Source organism: Triticum urartu, chromosome 4A (assembly GCF_056163025.1).
Source record: "Triticum urartu cultivar PI428250 chromosome 4A, HENAU_Tu73, whole genome shotgun sequence".
NCBI classification, from domain to species: Eukaryota; Viridiplantae; Streptophyta; class Magnoliopsida; order Poales; family Poaceae; genus Triticum; species Triticum urartu.
In genome coordinates this window covers 569,328,263-569,348,564 of record NC_141876.1, presented here as the reverse complement: position 1 = coordinate 569,348,564, position 20,302 = coordinate 569,328,263, and the positions used below count along the sequence as shown (strand labels likewise).

General features: G+C 45.0%; 1 protein-coding gene across 1 annotated transcript; it reads right to left on the bottom strand.

Moving 5' to 3' along the window:
- Positions 1-3,659: 3,659 nt before the first annotated feature.
- LOC125552861 (uncharacterized) lies at positions 3,660-7,419 on the bottom strand. The gene is made up of 4 exons (XM_048716559.2): positions 7,225-7,419; positions 7,072-7,140; positions 5,687-5,993; positions 3,660-4,610 (listed from the first exon to the last, which is right to left on the bottom strand). Exons 3-4 carry the CDS (start codon positions 5,897-5,899, stop codon positions 4,119-4,121), a joined length of 705 nt encoding a protein of 234 aa, XP_048572516.2. The 5' UTR covers positions 5,900-5,993; positions 7,072-7,140; positions 7,225-7,419; the 3' UTR covers positions 3,660-4,118.
- Positions 7,420-20,302: the final 12,883 nt, after the last annotated feature.

Sequence of the window (20,302 nt, the reverse complement as noted above, 5' to 3'; positions counted from 1 at the left end):
AAGGACAATGGTCTACTCTAACCTAGAGTTGATGATGTGAGAAACCTTGCATTTAAAAAATAAATAAGACCATTGAGGGTACGCCACTGCACGATCAAGGAGCAACTTCACATTTATGTTGCCATCTTGCTTATTATTAGAAGTCTACGGAACACCATGGTAGCCCAAGTCGAATATACTGCATTCAAACAAAACTTCTCAAAAATTGGCCCTTAATCTTGTTGGTCTGTTATGACGAGAAAAATACTCATTGTACCACATTGCTTCGTTAAAATCACCCATTTGAAACCAAGGACTAGCACCAAGTGATTTAACTCGTCTCAAAAGATCCCACTAACATACCTTTAGGTCGCCTTTGGTTCCCCGTAGATGAAAGTGCTCCTCCATTTTGTGCCATCTGCATTCCAAACATACATGTCAATAAATGGTCACCAAACTTATTTAGTTCGAGAGAAATGTTCATCCCAAAACACAGCCAGACCTATACCCTTTGCCTTGAACGGTAATGGAAAAAACATTTTCCATACCCAACCAGTAGCGCAAACTCTTAACATGCTCTTAATTTTGTGTAGTTTTAGAAAGAAATATAACATTGGGTCGGTGTGTCTTAGAGAGACACACAAGTTCACTCAAAATTTTCATGGCTCTTGACGGGTGTCAACATTCACGCACGTCGGTTGACCGACAGCCCCAGTGCCGGTAACATCCTTAGCTGAGTCATTTCATAGTGCTTTTTTCTTTGAGGTTGCAGGTTAGATTGTTAGGGCAATGTGTAAATATTCTCTTTTGCAACTTCGAAACAATATATTGTCATATTATGTAAGTCAACTTGTCTCAAATGACTAGTTTTCTTTCATTTTTTCTATGAATTTAGTTACCATGTGAAGATTGAAGTGATTAAAGATCTCAACGTCTGCCTCCTTTGGTAACTCGATCAAGAGGTACATCGAAGACGATGACAAAATATGGAAGCAAATACTTGATAATAAAAATATTAGTAATGTTCCCAATATATTTTTCTATAAAACCTTCCATGTTTTGGCAAGGTGTAAAGTGGGTTAGTAAATCTGTCAAGGCTGGTTATAGGTGGGCTGTAGGTAATTTTCAAAGAGGGGGTCCGGATTGTAGTATCCTTGAGCGCATTTTGCACTTATCTTGTAATATGTTTTCAACAAGCTGTGTTGTGTATTGCCAAAGCTTTGGCCTTATACTTTGCTGTAATTTACTTTGTACTGTAATTGGGTTTTGAACCTTGGTTTCAGTTGATAATCGAACCGTGGAAGGGAGGAGAACTCTGCTCCCTGAAGTGATTATGCCCATATTTTAGTTTATATGGATGCTTGGCTTGTTGGTTCATGAATATGGTCATACATTCTCGCCCTCTTAAGTCTTTCCCTCGGTCCATCCATGGATAATGAAACTGGGGTAGGAGGGGGGCTCTGGCTCCTGGTGGTCTAAACGTACGAAGTGATTATACATATTTTAGTTTGTAGGGATGCTTGACTTATTGATTCATGAATATGGTCGTACACTCTTTCCCCCTCTCAAGTTTTGTTTTTTTATTTTCCCTTGGGCAACCCCACCGGTAGACGCTGATAAGATCCAAAGGAACAAGACATTGCCGACGACACACACTATGGACAGCCATGTCTTCCAAGCGGCTTTGCCTCCTCCACTTTTCCCATCCGCGGCGGCAACGCACATCGTGGCCACGAGTATGACACATCAAGTGAGGGTTTTAGAATTTTCGTTGCTCATCCGACTTGTCATGATCCGTTTGGAACTCGTATTTATAGTTATGCAAGGGAACTTGACACTCACTAGCACGGCGTCGGTTATCTACGTGTCTTATAGTCGGCGCCCTATGGCTGGGTAGGGTAGCCCCGTTGGCCAGAGTGATGAAACCACCACCATCGTCAGGGGCAGCTGATGAATATAGGTCGATTATCCACTTCCTTTGTTGGTAAACAACTCGATTTTCCACTTCCTTGCAATGTATTGCTCGATTGAAAGAAATAAGTTGAGTGCCAGTTAATTACCTCCATGTGATCTGATGATTCATCCATATGTCATAAGTTCAATAAAAGATACATATGTCGAAAGTAATTGTAACTTCTTCTAACTTCTCAAATTCAGTTAGGTCAAGGCCCATTAATCCCAACAGGGCCATTAATTCTAGCAATTGTTTTAATAGGACAGACGGCGTCTTATATTCATATTGATTGATGTGTGCAACTTGTCATAGGAGTTGACTCTAGAAAACAAGCAAATAATAAAAAAGAAAATCAGTTGTTGTCAAAGGCCGTTGATGAGTGCAACTCATCCTACACTTCTTTTATTCTCGATAAAAAATAGCTCGTCCGTCCACTTGCTTGCAATGTACTGCTTGATTAAAAGAAGTAGGAGTATGGTTCACGATTAAAAGAAGTAAACGGAGTACCACTTAAATAGCTCTATGCACTTTGATGATTTATCCACATGCCATAAGTTCAACAAAAAAATATTGGATGTCTAAATTAATCGTGACTTCTTTGACTTCTCACAAAATTGTGAACTACAGTTGGCTCAAGGCCCATTAAACTCAACATGCCCATTAATTCCGACATATTTTCGATCGGAGAGATAACATCTTATATGCGTATCGACTGATTTGTGCAATTTTCATTACATTTGACTCAAGAAACAAGGAAATATAAAAAAGGAAAGAGAATAAGTTGTCGTCAGAGACGGTTGATAAATTCAGCTCCTTCCTCCACTTTTCTTGTTTTTGATAGACAGCCACCAAAAACTTTAGGAATTCCTTGACAGATCATTCACTTGCTTACAATGTATTGCTTTACTAAAAGAAGTAAGCTGAGTATACCACTTAAAATAGCTCTATGCACTTTGATGATTCATCCACATGTCATAAGTTTAATAAAAGAAAACTGGATGTCAGAATAAATTGGGACTTCTCTTAGCTTTCTGTATGTTAGAAAGAAACATATTTCGGGTATAATTCAGTCTGGTGACCAAAGCGGATATACACTTCAAGTTTGCTGACGATTGATAGTATATTTTTACTCTATATATAATTATCGATTTACTTCAACATGTCATGTGATTTTTTTATTACAGCCATTGTTTATCAGGTAGATAGCGAATTCCCAACTCCATAACAACCATGGAAAGCTACATGTAGGATCCTTAGTTCACTGAACTCACAACTTTGATCATTATATACATCTCAAAACCAGGCAAGTCCATGCCTTGCCAGACTCATCGAGGTCATCGTAGGCGACTCAGATCTTGCTTTCCAACCCTTTCTTTTTACATAAACCCAGGGATATGTTTGAATGATTTCAACACATAAGATTTTTTTTTCTTTCACCCTATTAAAAGACGCATCTACAAATTGTATGAAATATGAACCGATGAGTTTGTAATAAAAAAATGTATGAAATATGAATCAATGAGTTTGACATGCCCTTGTGAACATTGGCATAAACAACTATGACCGTCTGTAGATGAATGTGAGCATGATGTGGCTGAAGCCAGTAAATTTCAGTATTCCCAAAGAGTTGCAAGACTCAACCCCTGGGTTTTTATTTCAGAATAAAAAGCCATATAGGACCACTGAAATCCCCTTCATTCAGATGTACAGGAATAACAATTGCACAGGAATGGATAACAGAAGATTGCCTTCACATATGAGAACAAGATCCATCTTTTCCAGCACATGAAATTCATCGACAATATCAAACTCAAGATCTAATCAATCAACCATTTGAGTATGTGACAGTTACAAGCATAAAACATGGTATTTATGAAGAAAGATCTGTATCATGATGCTTTAATTCTTGCAGAACCTTGTAAACGTCGCCAAGTCTTGATGAGAGACACAGACTCCTTGGCCATCTCAACCTGTGCAATTGCCCAATATGTGTTCTCATGCACAAGTTCAATGAGAGATGCGTGCTCGTCAAAGTCAACTGTGCTCATTCGAGGACAGCCTACACAGCCTAGTTCTTTGATGTTAACTGCAAACTCTTGCACAGCTTCCATGACCTTGAGAACTGCTTGTGCTTGGAACCCGCCTTCCACAGTACCTAACAAGGCTGATTACCTAGTTTAATGCTTCAGGGGTTTGCTTCGCTGGGTCTGCTTCCAGAGGACACGCTGCTGCTTGGTCCAGCAATACTGCTGCTACCTGCATTTGGTTCATCATTTCTACTTCCAGAAACTGCATTCTCACTTGGTCCACGGTTTGTGTTACCCGCAAACTGACTGCCAGTGCCAGGTCTTCCAGTGTTCATATTACCAAGAATCAGTTGCTTCTTAAGTTTGTGCTTTTTCCCTCCAATATGGGCGCCGAAATTGAATTCAGTGACACAATCCACCTTGCATATTTTGCACCAAAAGGAAGGTACAGAATTTGTTCTGGGTATTTGAACAGCCTGCATAGCCTGTGATGCAGGCTGTCGAACAATTACTTTTTTCTTTGGGGGGTACCAATTTGCTGGCTGGCTTCTTGCGGCGGTGAAATTAAAGCTTGACTGCGGTGAAGGCATATTACTCTCAGGAGTTAACTTTCTCTTCAACACATCAGGTGTTGAATCTGTACAGGTCTCCTGAAAGTATATTTTTATTCCAATAATAGATAAGTAAAGTGCATCTAATTTCTCCGACAAATTTTTCTAGGTTTCAAACAAAAACATAGTAACAAATAGTGCATAGCCTTATCATGCTTTCTGATAACATCTTCCAATATCTAACTATAGTTTGATACAATTAGGGAAAGTAACATCGAACCTATGCAGAAGAATGAGAACACGGAATTGTTTAACATCAGAAGTAAAAGAGAGTGGTGCCAGAACTCAATGAGTCAATAGTAAACTGCATTTCAAATGAATACTCAATAACCAGAAATCGTCCAGAATAATTGTTTCTCTAAATAGGGATGCAGTTTACTTAAAACTTTAGCAAACTTTCCCCACTGATCAAAGAACTACTACAACTCTGCAAGCTGAACTCTTCATCCTGTCCAGAAAATGGTAAGAACAAGAATAAAGGGCTAGAGGTAATTTGGAGTGGCATTGAAACAACACCACCTTTGTTGCAGCTTCTCACATGGGTGGTTGGATCAAACTCGGGTATGTTTCATCACATCTTGTAAAGCAATATTAAACTCAATGTGTGGCTTATGGATATTTTCTCAACAGCATGAATGTGACAATAGAACTTGAGAAAACTGACTCCTGTTTGAGCTTTCAACATATGAAGTTGAGACTCGATTCAATGCCTTGCACAAGAAAACACTCCCTCCGTTCACAAATATAAGATGTTCTAACTTTTTTTCTGAAACAGCGGTATATAGACACGTTTTAGTGTGTTTGTTCACACATTTCAGTCCGTATGTAGTCCATACTGAAATATCCAAAATATCTTATAGTATTTGTGAAAAGAGGGAGTAGAAGATAACTATTGAATAAAAGGTACAAAATAGCTTTCTGCAATACACAGATAGTGCAAATGATAAAACTGTGCTGACATATAAAGTAAACTAAGATGAAATGGTAATTTTCTGTTTATGATTGGTTACCCAGACTAACTCAATACTTCCCATGCACGTAAGTTATCAACCATAGGACCACAAATGTTCATTACCAACAAAACCTGCTGCCAAGTTAACAGACAAGAAGCTTACTCTGGATAGCGCAGGAGCTTCATTAAGAGCAATCAACAGATGTGGATGAGTACGTTCCAACCTTCGCCGATATTCCAGTTCCCTTCTAAGAGCTTCTTCATATGTGATAGTAGGACAGGTCGATGTGTGAGACTGTTGCATGCTTGATGAGAACAAACCACATCTACTTGCAAGCACCAGTTCTTCCTCAGCTAGCAAAGAATTCCCTAACATATTTGTGCATTTAAAAACGGAAGTGGTCTGATTTCCAGCATTCAAAACCACAGGTCTTTCGCATATTCAGAATGCAAGCTCGGATGGTCCAAAGCTGCAACAAACATAGTGGATCAAAACCCAAAAAAGAGCCATAAATTTGCTATAATAATGTGCGTCCAGTGACATTTAAAAAAAATGATAAGAAATCGTCAGTGTCCTCTAGCAACAGAGTACAGATCAATCAGTTAGCTTGAGCAAGTTTGGTCAAATGTTCAGCACTATATGCATAATTAAAAACACCAGATATGGATGAAATCTAATCAAAATTGTCATGGAAAATTTCAGCATACGGTATGTTTTTCTGTGAACGACAAGATGTTGTTCTCACTTGTCAGTCTACAAATTTACCTTCTAATTTGTTGCTTTTTACAACAAATTTCTTTTGGAATTAACTGATCTGATTACTCCAGCACGCATCACACCGATCCACAACAGATCGGAAGCAAGCAGGGTGAATTGGATTGCCTATCCCACAAAGACCAGGACAGATTGCTTGCTCAAAGAAAAAGAAATGCTGTAACCAAACTCACAGAACAACCCAAGCAAATTAGCATCGTCAACCAAGTTAACAGATCCAGATCAGAATGGATCTCCACTCCGCCCAGTCCAGTAAGCGGAGGACAAGGACGACGACTCCGAGAGGAGGATCTCCTCCAAGTGGTGTGAGCCAGGGAGTGGCTTTAGGCGGGGAGGAGATGTTATTGGATAGCGGGGGCTAAAGAAGAATGTGACCATTCAATAACAAAGCCTCCACTGTTCTATTCTACCATCCTCCTCCCTCAAGCTAACCAGTGTATACATCGCATCCTCCTTCACCGGAAAAATGAGACTCTCAATATCTTGTTCGATGACAAATTGACAAGACTTCACCAATCAAACGAGGCAAAGGTTACCCACACGATGCGTTAGAACTACCAGTTAGTTGCTAGCCGAACACAGCGCCATGGTGCCTGCGTTTTGTCACACTAGATTAGGCACATTCTTGCATATCCAAATGGGCCGCAACGAGCCTAACAGGCATGAAGATCCCATCGATCTCAGCCACAAATCCATCTCACACGGAGAAATTCGCGAATCCCGCAAAGAACTAGGGTTCCAGCAAACTGAGACAACGAAATCTAGGGCTTTACCGCGACTCCGGGTGCTGCCCTTTCTGGAGCGGGCCGTTTCCGGCCGCCGGAATCCGCCTCCCTGTACACCTGTGCGCCGTCGGTCAACAGGTTAAATGAGAGAACCAAAGTGTGGGACGATAAAGGGATGGATGGGGGTAGCACATCACATACCTCGCCGTCGGTCGGAACCGTCTCGCCGGAGCGGGTCGAGCTAAAGGGGACGGCGACTCAAGGAGGCGGAAGGTGTTGCGTCGGGAGGGCGGGTCTGGTCGGGTCGGGTCAGCCTGTTAATTCGCCTATCCCCAAGGTTAACTAATGTCGTATTTTCCTGATGATTGACAGGAATTCTGGAGCTATGGTTAGTCCGGCCTTATAAATTATACTCCCTTCATTTTTGTATACAACGCCACAAACTCAGATTACAGGTACCAATGTAAAATTTAATACCTACTTTACAAGTCAATTTTTTTTCTTGTTTACTGTGATCATTAATACTCCGCATGCATGCAAAGAAACTGAGTGAAGGAAGTAGCTGACTGTCATTATGACTGCATGCATGCAAGTATTAAACTTTGCCTCGATTGTTCGTGGCCTTGTATAGATGCAAAATGTATATTCTATAGTGGCCTTGTATATAAAAATGAAGGGAGTACTGACTATAATGAAGAGTAACATATACTAGTAACATATACATATCTCTATACTATTTTACTACATTTATAGTGAATAGTAGCATTAAGTGTGGATAATGCATACACTAATAACATATACATATCCCTAGGCTATGTTATTACTTTCATAGTGGGTAGTAACATAAAGTGTGGTAACATACAAAGCTTCATTTATTAGGTTATAGACACATATTGCATTGGGACATGTGATGTTACAGTAACTAGCTAAGTTACTCAAACTACCTCTCTCCTCATTAACTCATTGTCACATAAGAAAATTTGCTGTTGGACTCGATGCTACTGCTTGTTGGGGAACGTAGTAATTTCAAAAAAAATCCTACGCACACGCAAGATCATGGTGATGCATAGCAACGAGAGGAGAGAGTGTTGTCTACGTACCCTCGTAGACCGTTCACGGAAGCGTTATATCAACGCGGTTGATGTAGTTGTACGTCTTCACGTCCGACCGATCCAAGTACCGAAAGCACGACACCTCCGAGTTCTGCACACGTTCGGCTCGGTGACGTCCTCGCCTTCTCGATCCAGCAAGAGGGGTGAAGTAGTAGATGAGTTCCGGCAGCACGACGGCGTGGTTGTGACGCCCGGATAATTAAAACACAGTAAACCTTTGCTAATGATGTCACGTCACCTCGGTTGCTGTTGATAAAATCACATTAGTTCAAAACGATTTAAATTCAAATTTAAAATATAGGCAAACAACAAAAGTTTTCAAACAATGAAACCAAAATATTCAAGGTGGGTTAGATAAATCAAGTGTAAATACGATGAAGAAACCAAATCTTGATAAAATGTTTAAGGGCTCTAAACTAATTAAAACAGTAGTGAAAACAATTAAATAAATACCTATTGGGTTTTATAAAATATTAAAATATTTTATTATGGGTTAAGAATTGATGTGACAGCAGTTTGTTATAAATACTACTTTAGGTACTAGGTGATTTTCGTAAAAACTAAAAATTAAAAAAAACTAGAAATAAAACAGAAAAGAAAATAAGAAAAATAATCAAAACAAAAACTGAACTAACACAAAAAAAGGAAAGAACCCCCCCCCCCCCGGGGGGGGGGGGCTCCGGCCTAGCAGCCCCTAGCCCAACTGGGCCAAGTCCCGGCCAGGCTGGCCACCCCCACTCCCTTATCCCTTCTCGCCCGAAACCCTAACCCCCCACTACTCCCACTCGTCCCCACTCCTTCTCCCTCGTCCCACTCCTCCTCTGCCCCCCCGATCTAGATCGAGGGAAACGGCTCCCCGACCCCCGTTGTCGCGACCCTTCGCCGTCACCATCGCCAACCGCCGTCGTAAGGAGAACCACCCCGCCGTCGTCGTTCGCCGGGGCAACCCCACCGGAGCTCTTCTGCCTCAACCCCTCGCCGGACCTGCGCCATCCCCGTCAACCTCCTCCTCGCCGGACTGCTCGCATCATCGACCTCCTCCCTGAAGGCCTCCGTCGATCCCGCTGCCATTCCCCTACGGCCCCCGCCGTGAGCACCTCCCCTTTTCTCGTACTCCCCTCTCCCCCTGTTGGACGCCATACGCCGCGCCCGACCGTGCCGGTGCACGGAACAAGCCCCGCGCGTTGCTCGCGCTACGCTCGCGTCGAACGCGCCAGCAGGCCGCACTCTCTGCCCTTCATGTGCGTGCCTGCGCCCCACCTCACAGCTGCAGCCGTGCTCCGCACCCGTCTCCCCTGCGCCGGACCACAACCCAGGGCCATCCCCTTCGCCGTGCCCCTCGCCTTGGCCTCACCTGACTCCGCGCTCTGGTGTTTGCTCGCCGATGGCCGCGCGCGTGGCCCCGTCTCTCCGGCGCTGCGGTGGCTTTGCCGGACCACGCGCCCGCAGCCCCCCTCTCGCTCTGGCGCTGCACCGGCCACCGCACCCCCGCTGCCGCGTCGGCCTGCAGTGGCCTCTCCCCGCCTTCTGCCGCTGCTCCCCTTCCCCGGCGGCTGCGACCACTCGCGGCGGTAGCCGCCGGCGCCTCGCCGCGATCGCGTCCAGTTCGGGCGCCCCGCAACGCCCCAGCGCTCGTCGCCCACGCCCGTAACCCGTCGCCCGATAGGCCCGATGTGCCTATGACAGATGGGGCCCACGCCCAAAAATAAAACAAAAAAAGGATTAATTAAATAATAATTGTTAATTAATTAATTAATTAGTTAGTAAGTTAATTAGTTAACTTAAATAACCTTCTTAATAACCTAATCGACCAGATTAGTTAATCAAATGTTGTTTAGTAAAACATGTATCAATGACATGCGGGTCCCATGGGCCCTTTTGACCAGTCAACGGTCCAGTCAAACGCTGACTGGACATTTGACCAGGGCCCCACCTGTCAGCCCCTTAGACACACTCTGGGTACACTTCCTGTGTACCCATAGCATCTAAATACAAATTTAATTTCGAATTAAAATAATTCCAGAAATTAATAAAATCTTTAGAAAATCATATCTTTTAATCCGTAACTCGGATTAAATTATTTTCTACATGAAAGTTGCTCAGAACGACGAGACGAACCCGGATACGCAGCCCGTTCGTTCGCCACGCATCCCTAGCATAGCAAACACGCAACTTTCCACCTCCGGCTCCTCTGCCCAAAAACGCGAAACACCTGGGATATTTTCCCGGATGTTTCCCCCTTCACCGGTACCACCTCATACCGCGTTAGGGCACACCCAGCATCACGCTTTGTCATGTCATGCATCACTATGCATCTGTTTGCTTAATATTTATAGTTTCTTCCCCCCTCTTCTCTCACTAGACACCGAGACCGACGCCGCTGCTACCCAGTACGACTACGGTGTTGACGACCCCTCTCTCTTGCCAGAGCAACCAGGCAAGCCCCCCCCCCTTGATCACCAGATATCGCCTACTCTTCTCTATACTGCTTGCATTAGAGTAGTGTAGCATGTTACTGCTTTCCATTAATCCTATCATGATGCATAGCCTGTCCTTGCTACTACTATTGTTACCTTTACCTGCAATCCTAATGCTTAGTATAGGATGCTAGATTATCATCAGTGGCCCTACACTCTTGTCCGTCTGCCATGCTATACTACTGGGCCGTGATCACTTCGGGAGGTGATCACGGGCATATGCTATATACTTTGCACTGTTACATTACCTGTGGTACTGTTCGGAGTTGGGGGCTGAAGGGGCAGGTGGCTCCATCCCGGTAGAGGTGGGCCTGGGTTCCCGACGGCCCTCGACTGTTACTTTGTGGCGGAGCGACAGTGCAGGTTGAGACCACCTAGGAGAGAGGTGGGCCTGGCCCTGGTCGGTGTTCGCGGATACTTAACATGTTTAACGAGATCTTGGTATTTGATCTGAGTCTGGCCACTGGCCTATACGCACTAACCATCTACGCGGGGACAGTTATGGGCACTCGACGTCGTGGTATCAGCCGAAGCCTTCGTGACGTCAGTGACTGAGCGGTGCGCGCCAGATTGGACTGGAGCGCCTGCTAGGCTAGGTCTGCTTCCGGCCGCCCTCGCAACGTGCAGGTGTGCAATGGGAGATGGGCCCAGACCCCTGTGCCATAGGATTTAGACCGGCGTGCTGACCTCTCTGTTGTGCCTAGGTAGGGCTGCGACGTGTTGATTTTCCGAGGCCGGGCATGACCCAGGAAAGTGTGCCCGGCCAAATGGGATCGAGCGTGTTGGGTTATGTGGTGCACCCCTACAGGGAAGTTAATCTATTCGAATAGCCGTGATCTTTGGTAACAAGACGACTTGGAGTTGTACCTTGACCTTATGACAACTAGAATCGGATACTTAATAAAATACACCCTTCCAAGTGCCAGATACAACCGGTGGCCGCTCTGTCACAGGGCGACGAGGGGAGGATCATTGGTTAGGATTATGCTATGCGATGCTACTTGGTGAACTTACCATCTAATCTCTTCTCCTGCTGCAATATGGAGGTTACCAGAAGCGTAGTCTTCGAAAGGATTAGCTGTCCCCCCTTATTCCGGCATTCTGCAGTTCAGTCCACATATGATACCATTATTCCATTTGATACCAATGCATACATATGTAGTGTAGCTCCTTGCTTGCGAGTACTTTGGATGAGTACTCATGGTTGCTTTTCTCCCCCCTTTCCCCTTTGCTATACCCAATTGCTGTGACCAGTCGATGGAGTTCAGGAGGCAGACACCACTGTCGATGACGACTACTACTACTCGGGAGGTGCCTGCTACTACGTGCAGCCCGCTGACGACGACCGGGAGTAGTTTAGGAGGATCCCAGGCAGGAGGCATGCGCCTCTTTCGATATGTATCCCAGTTTGTGCTAGCCTTCTTAAGGCAAACTTGTTTAACTTATGTCTGTACTCAGATATTGTTGCTTCCGCTGACTCGTCTATGATCGAGCTCTTGTATTCGAGCCCTCGAGGTCCCTGGCTTGTAATATGATGCTTGTATGACCTATTTTATTTGTAGAGTTGTGTTGTGATATCTTCCCGTGAGTCCCTGATCTTGATCGTACACGTTTGCATGTATGATTAGTGTATGATTGAATCAAGGGCGTCACAAGTTTGTATCAGAGCCGACTGCCTGTAGGAATCCCCCTTTCCAACTCCTTGGCCAAAGTCGAGTCTAGTCATTGAAAAACTTTTACTAACATGGCTGTGCGGCTTACGGGCCCACGTCGCCCTCTGGGTGGTATTAGGATCTTTTACTCCTTGATTCTTACTCTAGGACTCTGAACTCTCTTCTATTCGGGTTAAATGAATTTTACTAAAATCTAACATTAGGATCTCGTTATCACTTTCTCCCAGAGAGCCCTTCATTACAGATGATCGACTGCTTCAACAGAAGATTCTGATAATACTCTCCGATGTTCTCCTGAAACTTTGTGCCATTGCTTTTTCAATTCCCTGCCATCGAAAAATCCCTATGGATAAATACTTACACCAGTCGTTCTTACTTTTATTCCCAGTTGGTCTTGTTATTACAAGATACCCCGAAATACTCGCCGTTGTTTCAATAATCCTTTGAGCTTACTGCCTTGCTGTTCTTTGTCACCTGAATACCCCTACGGATAATTCTCGCACTTATCGAGTATCCGCTCATCCCCCAGTTGTTCATGTGTTTCACAATGGTCATCGAAATACTATTCGATCCTCCAAAAATCCTTAGTAGCTTATTGCTCTGCAATACTTGTCTGCTTGCATGATGGATGCTTTCCATATGTCTGGCAATATTCGTTAGTATCCTTAGACACCGTCATTTTGATCCCTTTGATTCAACATGAGTGCGAATGCACGCAATCATCAGTTGATCCTTCTAAATTATCTTTCCGGCTCAGACGTCATTTAAACATGAGATGGTTCTCAACAAATCCAATTGCCGTCGATTGTACCCCCAAGGCTATTCAACTTATCCATCCCTAATCAGAACATTGCTTCTGATCCCTTGATTTGAAAATCATAATTCCTTTGCACTTGAGCTCTGGATTAGTTAGTTGTTTCCATAATCCAATGCCTTTGCATTGTTACTTCCTCTGGTTGTGTGTCGATGCTCACGTCAGCACTGTTATGGACAGGCAGATCCTTTAATGGACTTTATCCGACAACGTCCTTCATATTCAATTACCTTGTGAGCCTTCCCTCGGATACATAATGCCTTTGGTAAATGGTATCATCTACTTTCTCAACCTTGCTCTACTTTTGAGCTTGTGATATTTACTCTTGAAACTTGTGGTATATGTTTCTAAGAAGCCCCTATGGGTTGAACTTATGCCTTCTCTAAACTGTGTGAACTTGAAAGTTTTCACGAGTCATACACTTCTGGTATTTTGCCAAATAAAATTTCAACACTACAACTTCTTCGAAAGTGAGAAGTGAATGAAAGGTTATGCATTGGAGAAGTGGGAGTCGACCTTGAACTTTGTGTTCATGCCCATGGACACGATGTAGATCTTATCATTAAAGCTTCTCTTAAATTAAATTATTCCTTTGGTATAAGTTCATCTTATATCCGGGATCTGGCCTTTTGCAATAGTGTTTCCGACCATGTTCTCCTTTAAATACCATTTCTCGGACAAGTTGAAGTAATTGTCTTCTACAGATCATTGCACCCGACCAACCTTTACTTTGATCTACCGTCGTGTATTACACTCTGGTATCTCAAGAATATCATAGAACTGCATAACTTCTTATGGGTTCTTCATCAACTATTATTTCTCACTGATTCCAGTTTTCCCAGATTCTGGGTTGTCGTCAACCGAGGACACCAATAAGTGAATCGATTCCGCACTCTGGTTCAATAACTCTTAAATAATTGTTGTTGCTTACGAGTTAATAATCACTTAAGTCATTCCTAGCCTGATCGGCTATATCATCATGGTGCTAAATTTTAACCGTGCTACTTGGTCCTTCTTCACGGAGCACAATTCTCGACGATGAGCTAAGCTTACGTCGATTTTCCTCATCATATCATTTCGCCTTGAACCGCAAGCTTGATTTCGAGTTTGTGTCGTAACCATGGTTCCAATAACCTTCCGTTTATCATTCGTTTGACTAGATGTCATCACCGATTGATTACATCTTCATGAAATCTCTCGACAAATGTGTCGTGATCATCATCAGCATTCCGAGCTCTTCCAAGATATCAATTGAGTTCATGATGATAAATACCATCCTTGCCCTCGATGATTTGTGTTACCATCGACCACTTTATTGACTTCCCTCCAACACAAACTTGTTCGTGTTTTGTGTTATACCTTGAGTTCCTTGCTATCCCGAATTTGTTCTTCTTTACCTTGGAGTATTACCATCTTTAATGTCAAGAAAGTCATGAGGATTTCATCACCTCTTAAGGATTCTTGATATAGGTAATACTTCTCACCATCACCTTTCTTTCTTGGTCCCCGTGTTGGTTCTAACCGGGATTCCAACAAGTGAACGGTACGGCGTGGATTTTGTACTTCTAACAACCCTATTGCTTTGAAGTTGATGGTCGATAGATTGTTCTTAGACTATTGGTTGTTGAACCAACATTCTAACATTAATCATGCTACCTAAGCCCATCTTTCGGGTGCACCTTTCAATCAATGTTCAATTGTGTATGCTTTTCTCGAGCATACATCATTATATTATATCATTTGATCTGACAAATGTTATCTCCTTGCTCACATAATTGTGGAAACCCATCCTTTCGAAATCTCGATGAATTGTCACTGAGTTCATCAACTACCTCCTTATTCCTTCATTGGTTTAATGATGAGCTCTTGTTCTGGAACTCCCTTCCATAGTACATTTCCCGAGAATCTTACAATGTCTTCTCGTCAAATTGTGTTGCACCTTTTCTTCTCAGGCATCCAAATGTCTGAGGTATACTGACACCAATCAGATCTGAATCTCGGCCAGATATGATGGTTGGAACATATTTCCAAGAGTTATAACATTGGTCTTTATATGACCCGGTAAGGTGATGTCATGCCTAGCACACCTGACCGGAGGACCTATTGTTATAGTTTCCTTTTGGCAAGGTTAGTCATTCTTCCATGAGGAAATTGTAAGACTTATTCTATAAGTTGTTCCTGATGGATCCTTTTTGTCTCCAAAGTCTGATCTTCACATGTTGACCATGTCAATGCTATCTCAAAGCATGTCTATGGTACTCCAATTTTCAACAGGAATATTTGAAGCCCAATGTTAAATGTTTCCTGCTCAATTATCCAAACACCGCTGTATGGGTAATGTCATGAAAATTCTCTCCCGTACCTAAAGAGTTTTCTACATTATATCCTGTCATGGATATCATGCTCTACTTGTCCTTGGGAAGGGTATATCTTTGAAATATGTGTTTAAACCCATTTTCCTTTCCATTGTTCTGTTTAATCTGATAATCATAATTGCCTTTCCATTGGTTGGTTTAACGCGTCTTGTGATCTATATGATATAAGCGGTAATATTCTCCTGCTTATGTAAACACCTCGGTGTACAATTCTGTCAGCAAGACCCTGTTACTATTGTTGATGACATTTCGGTAGCCACCGATAGACGAGAACCTTGCCTATTGGCCCACCTCGTTCAACGAGCAGGAAAATGGTTCTCTTCGTCCCTCGCCCTTGGTATCGATGTTGTTGCCGACATAGCTGACAAGCTATCCTCTGACATGCCTTGCTTACATGATCTTGCAAGACGTCACTGCCCTTCCTACTTTAACCCACATGGTGGGCCCATAACCCACAGTTCCACAGGATCGAAACCTGACTCTCCTGTACACCCCCTGTTCCTAAAGTTATTCCTCGTGCGTGGCCTTGTATGTAATTCACGGACCACCGTCCTAGTGATCTATTCTGGTAGCAGACGCAATACTCAATCTCGTTGCTTTGGACCCCTTTCGCGTGTTGTTTCAGACATCGAACGATTGCCTATCCGTTTGAAACTTCTCATGGTACCTTCATACCTTACTCTTGATGTATTTTATATGTTCAACTCGAGAGATAATCTTATGTTCATTCATGGGTTATCCCCAGATTGTTTCCCTCATAAGCATTCTGTCGTAGCCAAGCTGCCCCTTACCTATTCGTAAGTACGTTGGAGTTCCCGAAGAAAAGGACGACTTCGCCATGATGACCTGAAGTGGAGAAATGAAAACATCAACGTAATGGATCGACCATTTCCAGAAGAGCAAGCAAGACCGAGAAGACTCATTAGGTTTTTCGCTACCAACACCTTCCCCCTTTACTCCACCGCTTAAATCTCGGGACGAGATTTCTTGTAGTGGAGGAGAATTGTGATGCCCGGATAATTAAAGCACAGTAAACCTTTGCTAATGATGCCACGTCACCTCAGTTGCTGTTGATAAAATCATGTTAGTTCAAAACGATTCAAATTCAAATTTAAAATATAGGCAAACAACAAAAGTTTTCAAACAATGAAACCAAAATGTTCAAGGTGGGTCAGATAAATCAACTGTAAATATGATGGAGAAACCAAACCTTGATAAAATGTTTAAGGGCTCTAAACTAATTAAAACAGTAGTGAAAACAATTAAACAAATACCTATTGGATTTTATAAAATATTAAAATATTTTATTATGGGTTAAGAATTGATGTGATAGCAGTTTGTTATAAATACTACTTTAGGTACTAGTGGTGATTTTTGTAAAAACTAAAAATTTAAAAGAAACTAGAAATAAAACAGAAAAGAAAATAAGAAAAATAATCAAAACAAAAACTCAACTAACAAAAAAAAGGAAAGAACCCCCCCCCCCCCGGGCTCCGGCCCAGCAGCCCCCGGCCCAACTGGGCCAAGTCCCGGCCAGGCCGGCCACCCCCACTCCCTTATCCCCTCTCGCCCGAAACCCTAACCCCCTACTACTCCCACTCGTCCCCACTCCCTCTCCCTCGTCCCACTCCTCCTCTGCCCCCCCCCCGATCTGGATCGAGGGAAACGGCTCCCCGACCCCCGTTGCCGCGACCCTTCGCCGTCACCATCGCCAACCGCCGTCGCAAGGAGAACCACCCCACCGTCATCGTTCGCCGGCGCAACCCCACCGGAGCTCTTCTGCCTCAACCCCTCGCCGGACATGCGCCCTCCCCGTCAACCTCCTCCTCGCCGGACTGCTCGCATCATCGACCTCCTCCCCGAAGGCCTCCGTCGAGCCCGATGCCATTCCCCTATGGCCCCCGCCGTGAGCACCTCCCCTTTCCTCGTACTCCCCTCTCCCCCTGTCGGACGCCATACGCCACGCCCGACCGCGCCGGTGCACAGGCCAAGCCCCGCGCGTTGCTCGCGCTACGCTCGCGTCGAACGCGCCAGCAGGCCGCACTCTCTGCCCTTCGTGCGTGTGCCCGCGCCCCACCTCACAGCTGCAGTCGTGCTCCGCACCCGTCTCCCCTGCGCCAGACCGCGAGCCAGGGCCATCCCTTCCGCCGCGTCCCTCGCCTTGGCCTCACCTGACTCCGCGCTCCAGTTTTTGCTCGCCGCTTGCCGCGCACGTGGCCCCGTCTCTCCGGCGTTGCGGTGGCTTTGCCGGACCACGCGCCCGCAGCCCCCCTCTCGCTTTGGCGCTGCTCCGGCCACCGCACCCCCGCTGCCGCGTCGGCCTGCGGTGGCCTCTCCCCGCCTTCTGCCGCTGCTCCCCTTCCCTGGCGGCTGCGACCACTCGCGGCGGTGACCGCCGGCGCCTCACCGCGACCGCGTCCAGTTCGGGCGCCCCGCAGCGCCCCAGCGCTCGTCGCCCGCGCCCGTAACCCGTCGCCCGATAGGCCCGCTGTGCCTATGACAGATGGGGCCCACGCCCAAAAATAAAACAAAAAAGGATTAATTAAATAATAATTGTTAATTAATTAATTAATTAATTAGTAAGTTAATTAGTTAACTTAAATAACCTGCTTAATAACCTAATCAACCAGATTAGTTAATCAAATGTTGTTTAGTAAAACATGTATCAATGACATGCGGGTCCCATCGGCCCTTTTGACCAGTCAACGGTCCAGTCAAACGCTGACTGGACATTTGACCAGGGCCCCACCTGTCAGCCCCTTAGACACACTCTGGGTACACTTCATGTGTACCCATAGCATCTAAATACAAATTTAATTTCGAATTAAAATAATTCCAGAAATTAATAAAAATCTTTAGAAAATCATATATTTTAATATGTAACTCGGATTAAATTATTTTCTACATGAAAGTTGCTCAGAACGACGAGACAAACCCGGATACGCAGCCCGTTCGTCCGCCACGCATCCCTAGCATAGCAAACACGCAACTTTCCACCTCCGGCTCCTCTGCCCAAAAACGCGAAACACGTGGGATATTTTGCCGGATGTTTCCCCCCTTCACCGGTACCACCTCATACCGCGTTAGGGCACACCCAGCATCACGCTTTGTCATGTCATGCATCACTATGCATCTGTTTGCTTAATATTTATAGTTTCTTCCCCCCTCTTCTCTCACTAGACACCGAGACCGACGCCGCTGCTACCCAGTACGACTACGGTGTTGACGACCCCTCTCTCTTGCCAGAGCAACCAGGCAAGCCCCCCCCCCTTGATCACCAGATATCGCCTACTCTTCTCTATACTGCTTGCATTAGAGTAGTGTAGCATGTTACTGCTTTCCATTAATCCTATCATGATGCATAGCCTGTCCTTGCTACTACTGTTGTTACCTTTACCTGCAATCCTAATGCTTAGTATAGGATGCTAGATTATCATCAGTGGCCCTACACTCTTGTCCGTTTGCCATGCTATACTACTGGGCCGTGATCACTTCGGGAGGTGATCACGGGCATATGCTATATACTTTGCACTGTTACATTACCTGTGGTACAGTTCGGAGTTGGGGGCTGAAGGGGCAGGTGGCTCCATCCCAGTAGAGGTGGGCCTGGGTTCCCGACGGCCCTCGACTGTTACTTTGTGGCGGAGCGACAGGGCAGGTTGAGACCACCTAGGATAGAGGTGGGACTGGCCCTGGTCGGCGTTCGTGGATACTTAACACGTTTAACGAGATCTTGGTATTTGATCTGAGTCTGGCCACTGGCCTATACACACTAACCATCTACGCGGGGACAGTTATGGGCACTCAACGTCGTGGTATCAGCCGAAGCCTTCGTGACGTCAGCGACTGAGCGGCGCGCGCCGGATTGGACTGGAACGCCTGCTAGGCTAGGTCTGCTTCCGGCCGCCCTCGCAACGTGCAGGTGTGCAATGGGTGATGGGCCCAGACCCCTGCGCCATAGGATTTAGACCGGCGTGCTGACCTCTCTGTTGTGCCTAGGTAGGGCTGCGACGTGTTGATCTTCCGAGGCCGGGCATGACCCAGGAAAGTGTGTCCGGCCAAATGGGATCGAGCGTGTTGGGTTATGTGGTGCACCCCTGCAGGGAAGTTAATCTATTCGAATAGCTGTGATCTTCGGTAACAGGACGACTTGGAGTTGTACCTTGACCTTATGACAACTAGAATCGGATACTTAATAAAATACACCCTTCCAAGTGCCAGATACAACCGGTGGCCGCTCTGTCACAGGGCGACGAGGGGAGGATCATTGGTTAGGATTATGCTATGCGATGCTACTTGGTGAACTTACCATCTACTCTCTTCTCCTGCTGCAAGATGGAGGTTACCAGAAGCGTAGTCTTCGAAAGGATTAGCTATCCCCCCCTTATTCCGGCATTCTGCAGTTCAGTCCACATATGATACCATTATTCCATTTGATACCAATGCATACATATGTAGTGTAGCTCCTTGCTTGCGAGTACTTTGGATGAGTACTCACGGTTGCTTTTCTCCCCCCTTTTCCCCTTTGCTATACCCGATTGCTGCGACCAGTCGATGGAGTCCAGGAGCCAGATGCCACTGTCGATGACGACTACTACTACTCGGCAGGTGCCTGCTACTACGTGCAGCCCGCTGACGACGACCGGGAGTAGTTTAGGAGGATCCCAGGCAGGAGGCATGCGCCTCTTTCGATCTGTATCCCAGTTTGTGCTAGCCTTCTTAAGGCAAACTTGTTTAACTTATGTCTGTACTCAGATATTGTTGCTTCCGCTGACTCGTCTATGATCGAGCTCTTGTATTCGAGCCCTCGAGGCCCCTGGCTTGTAAT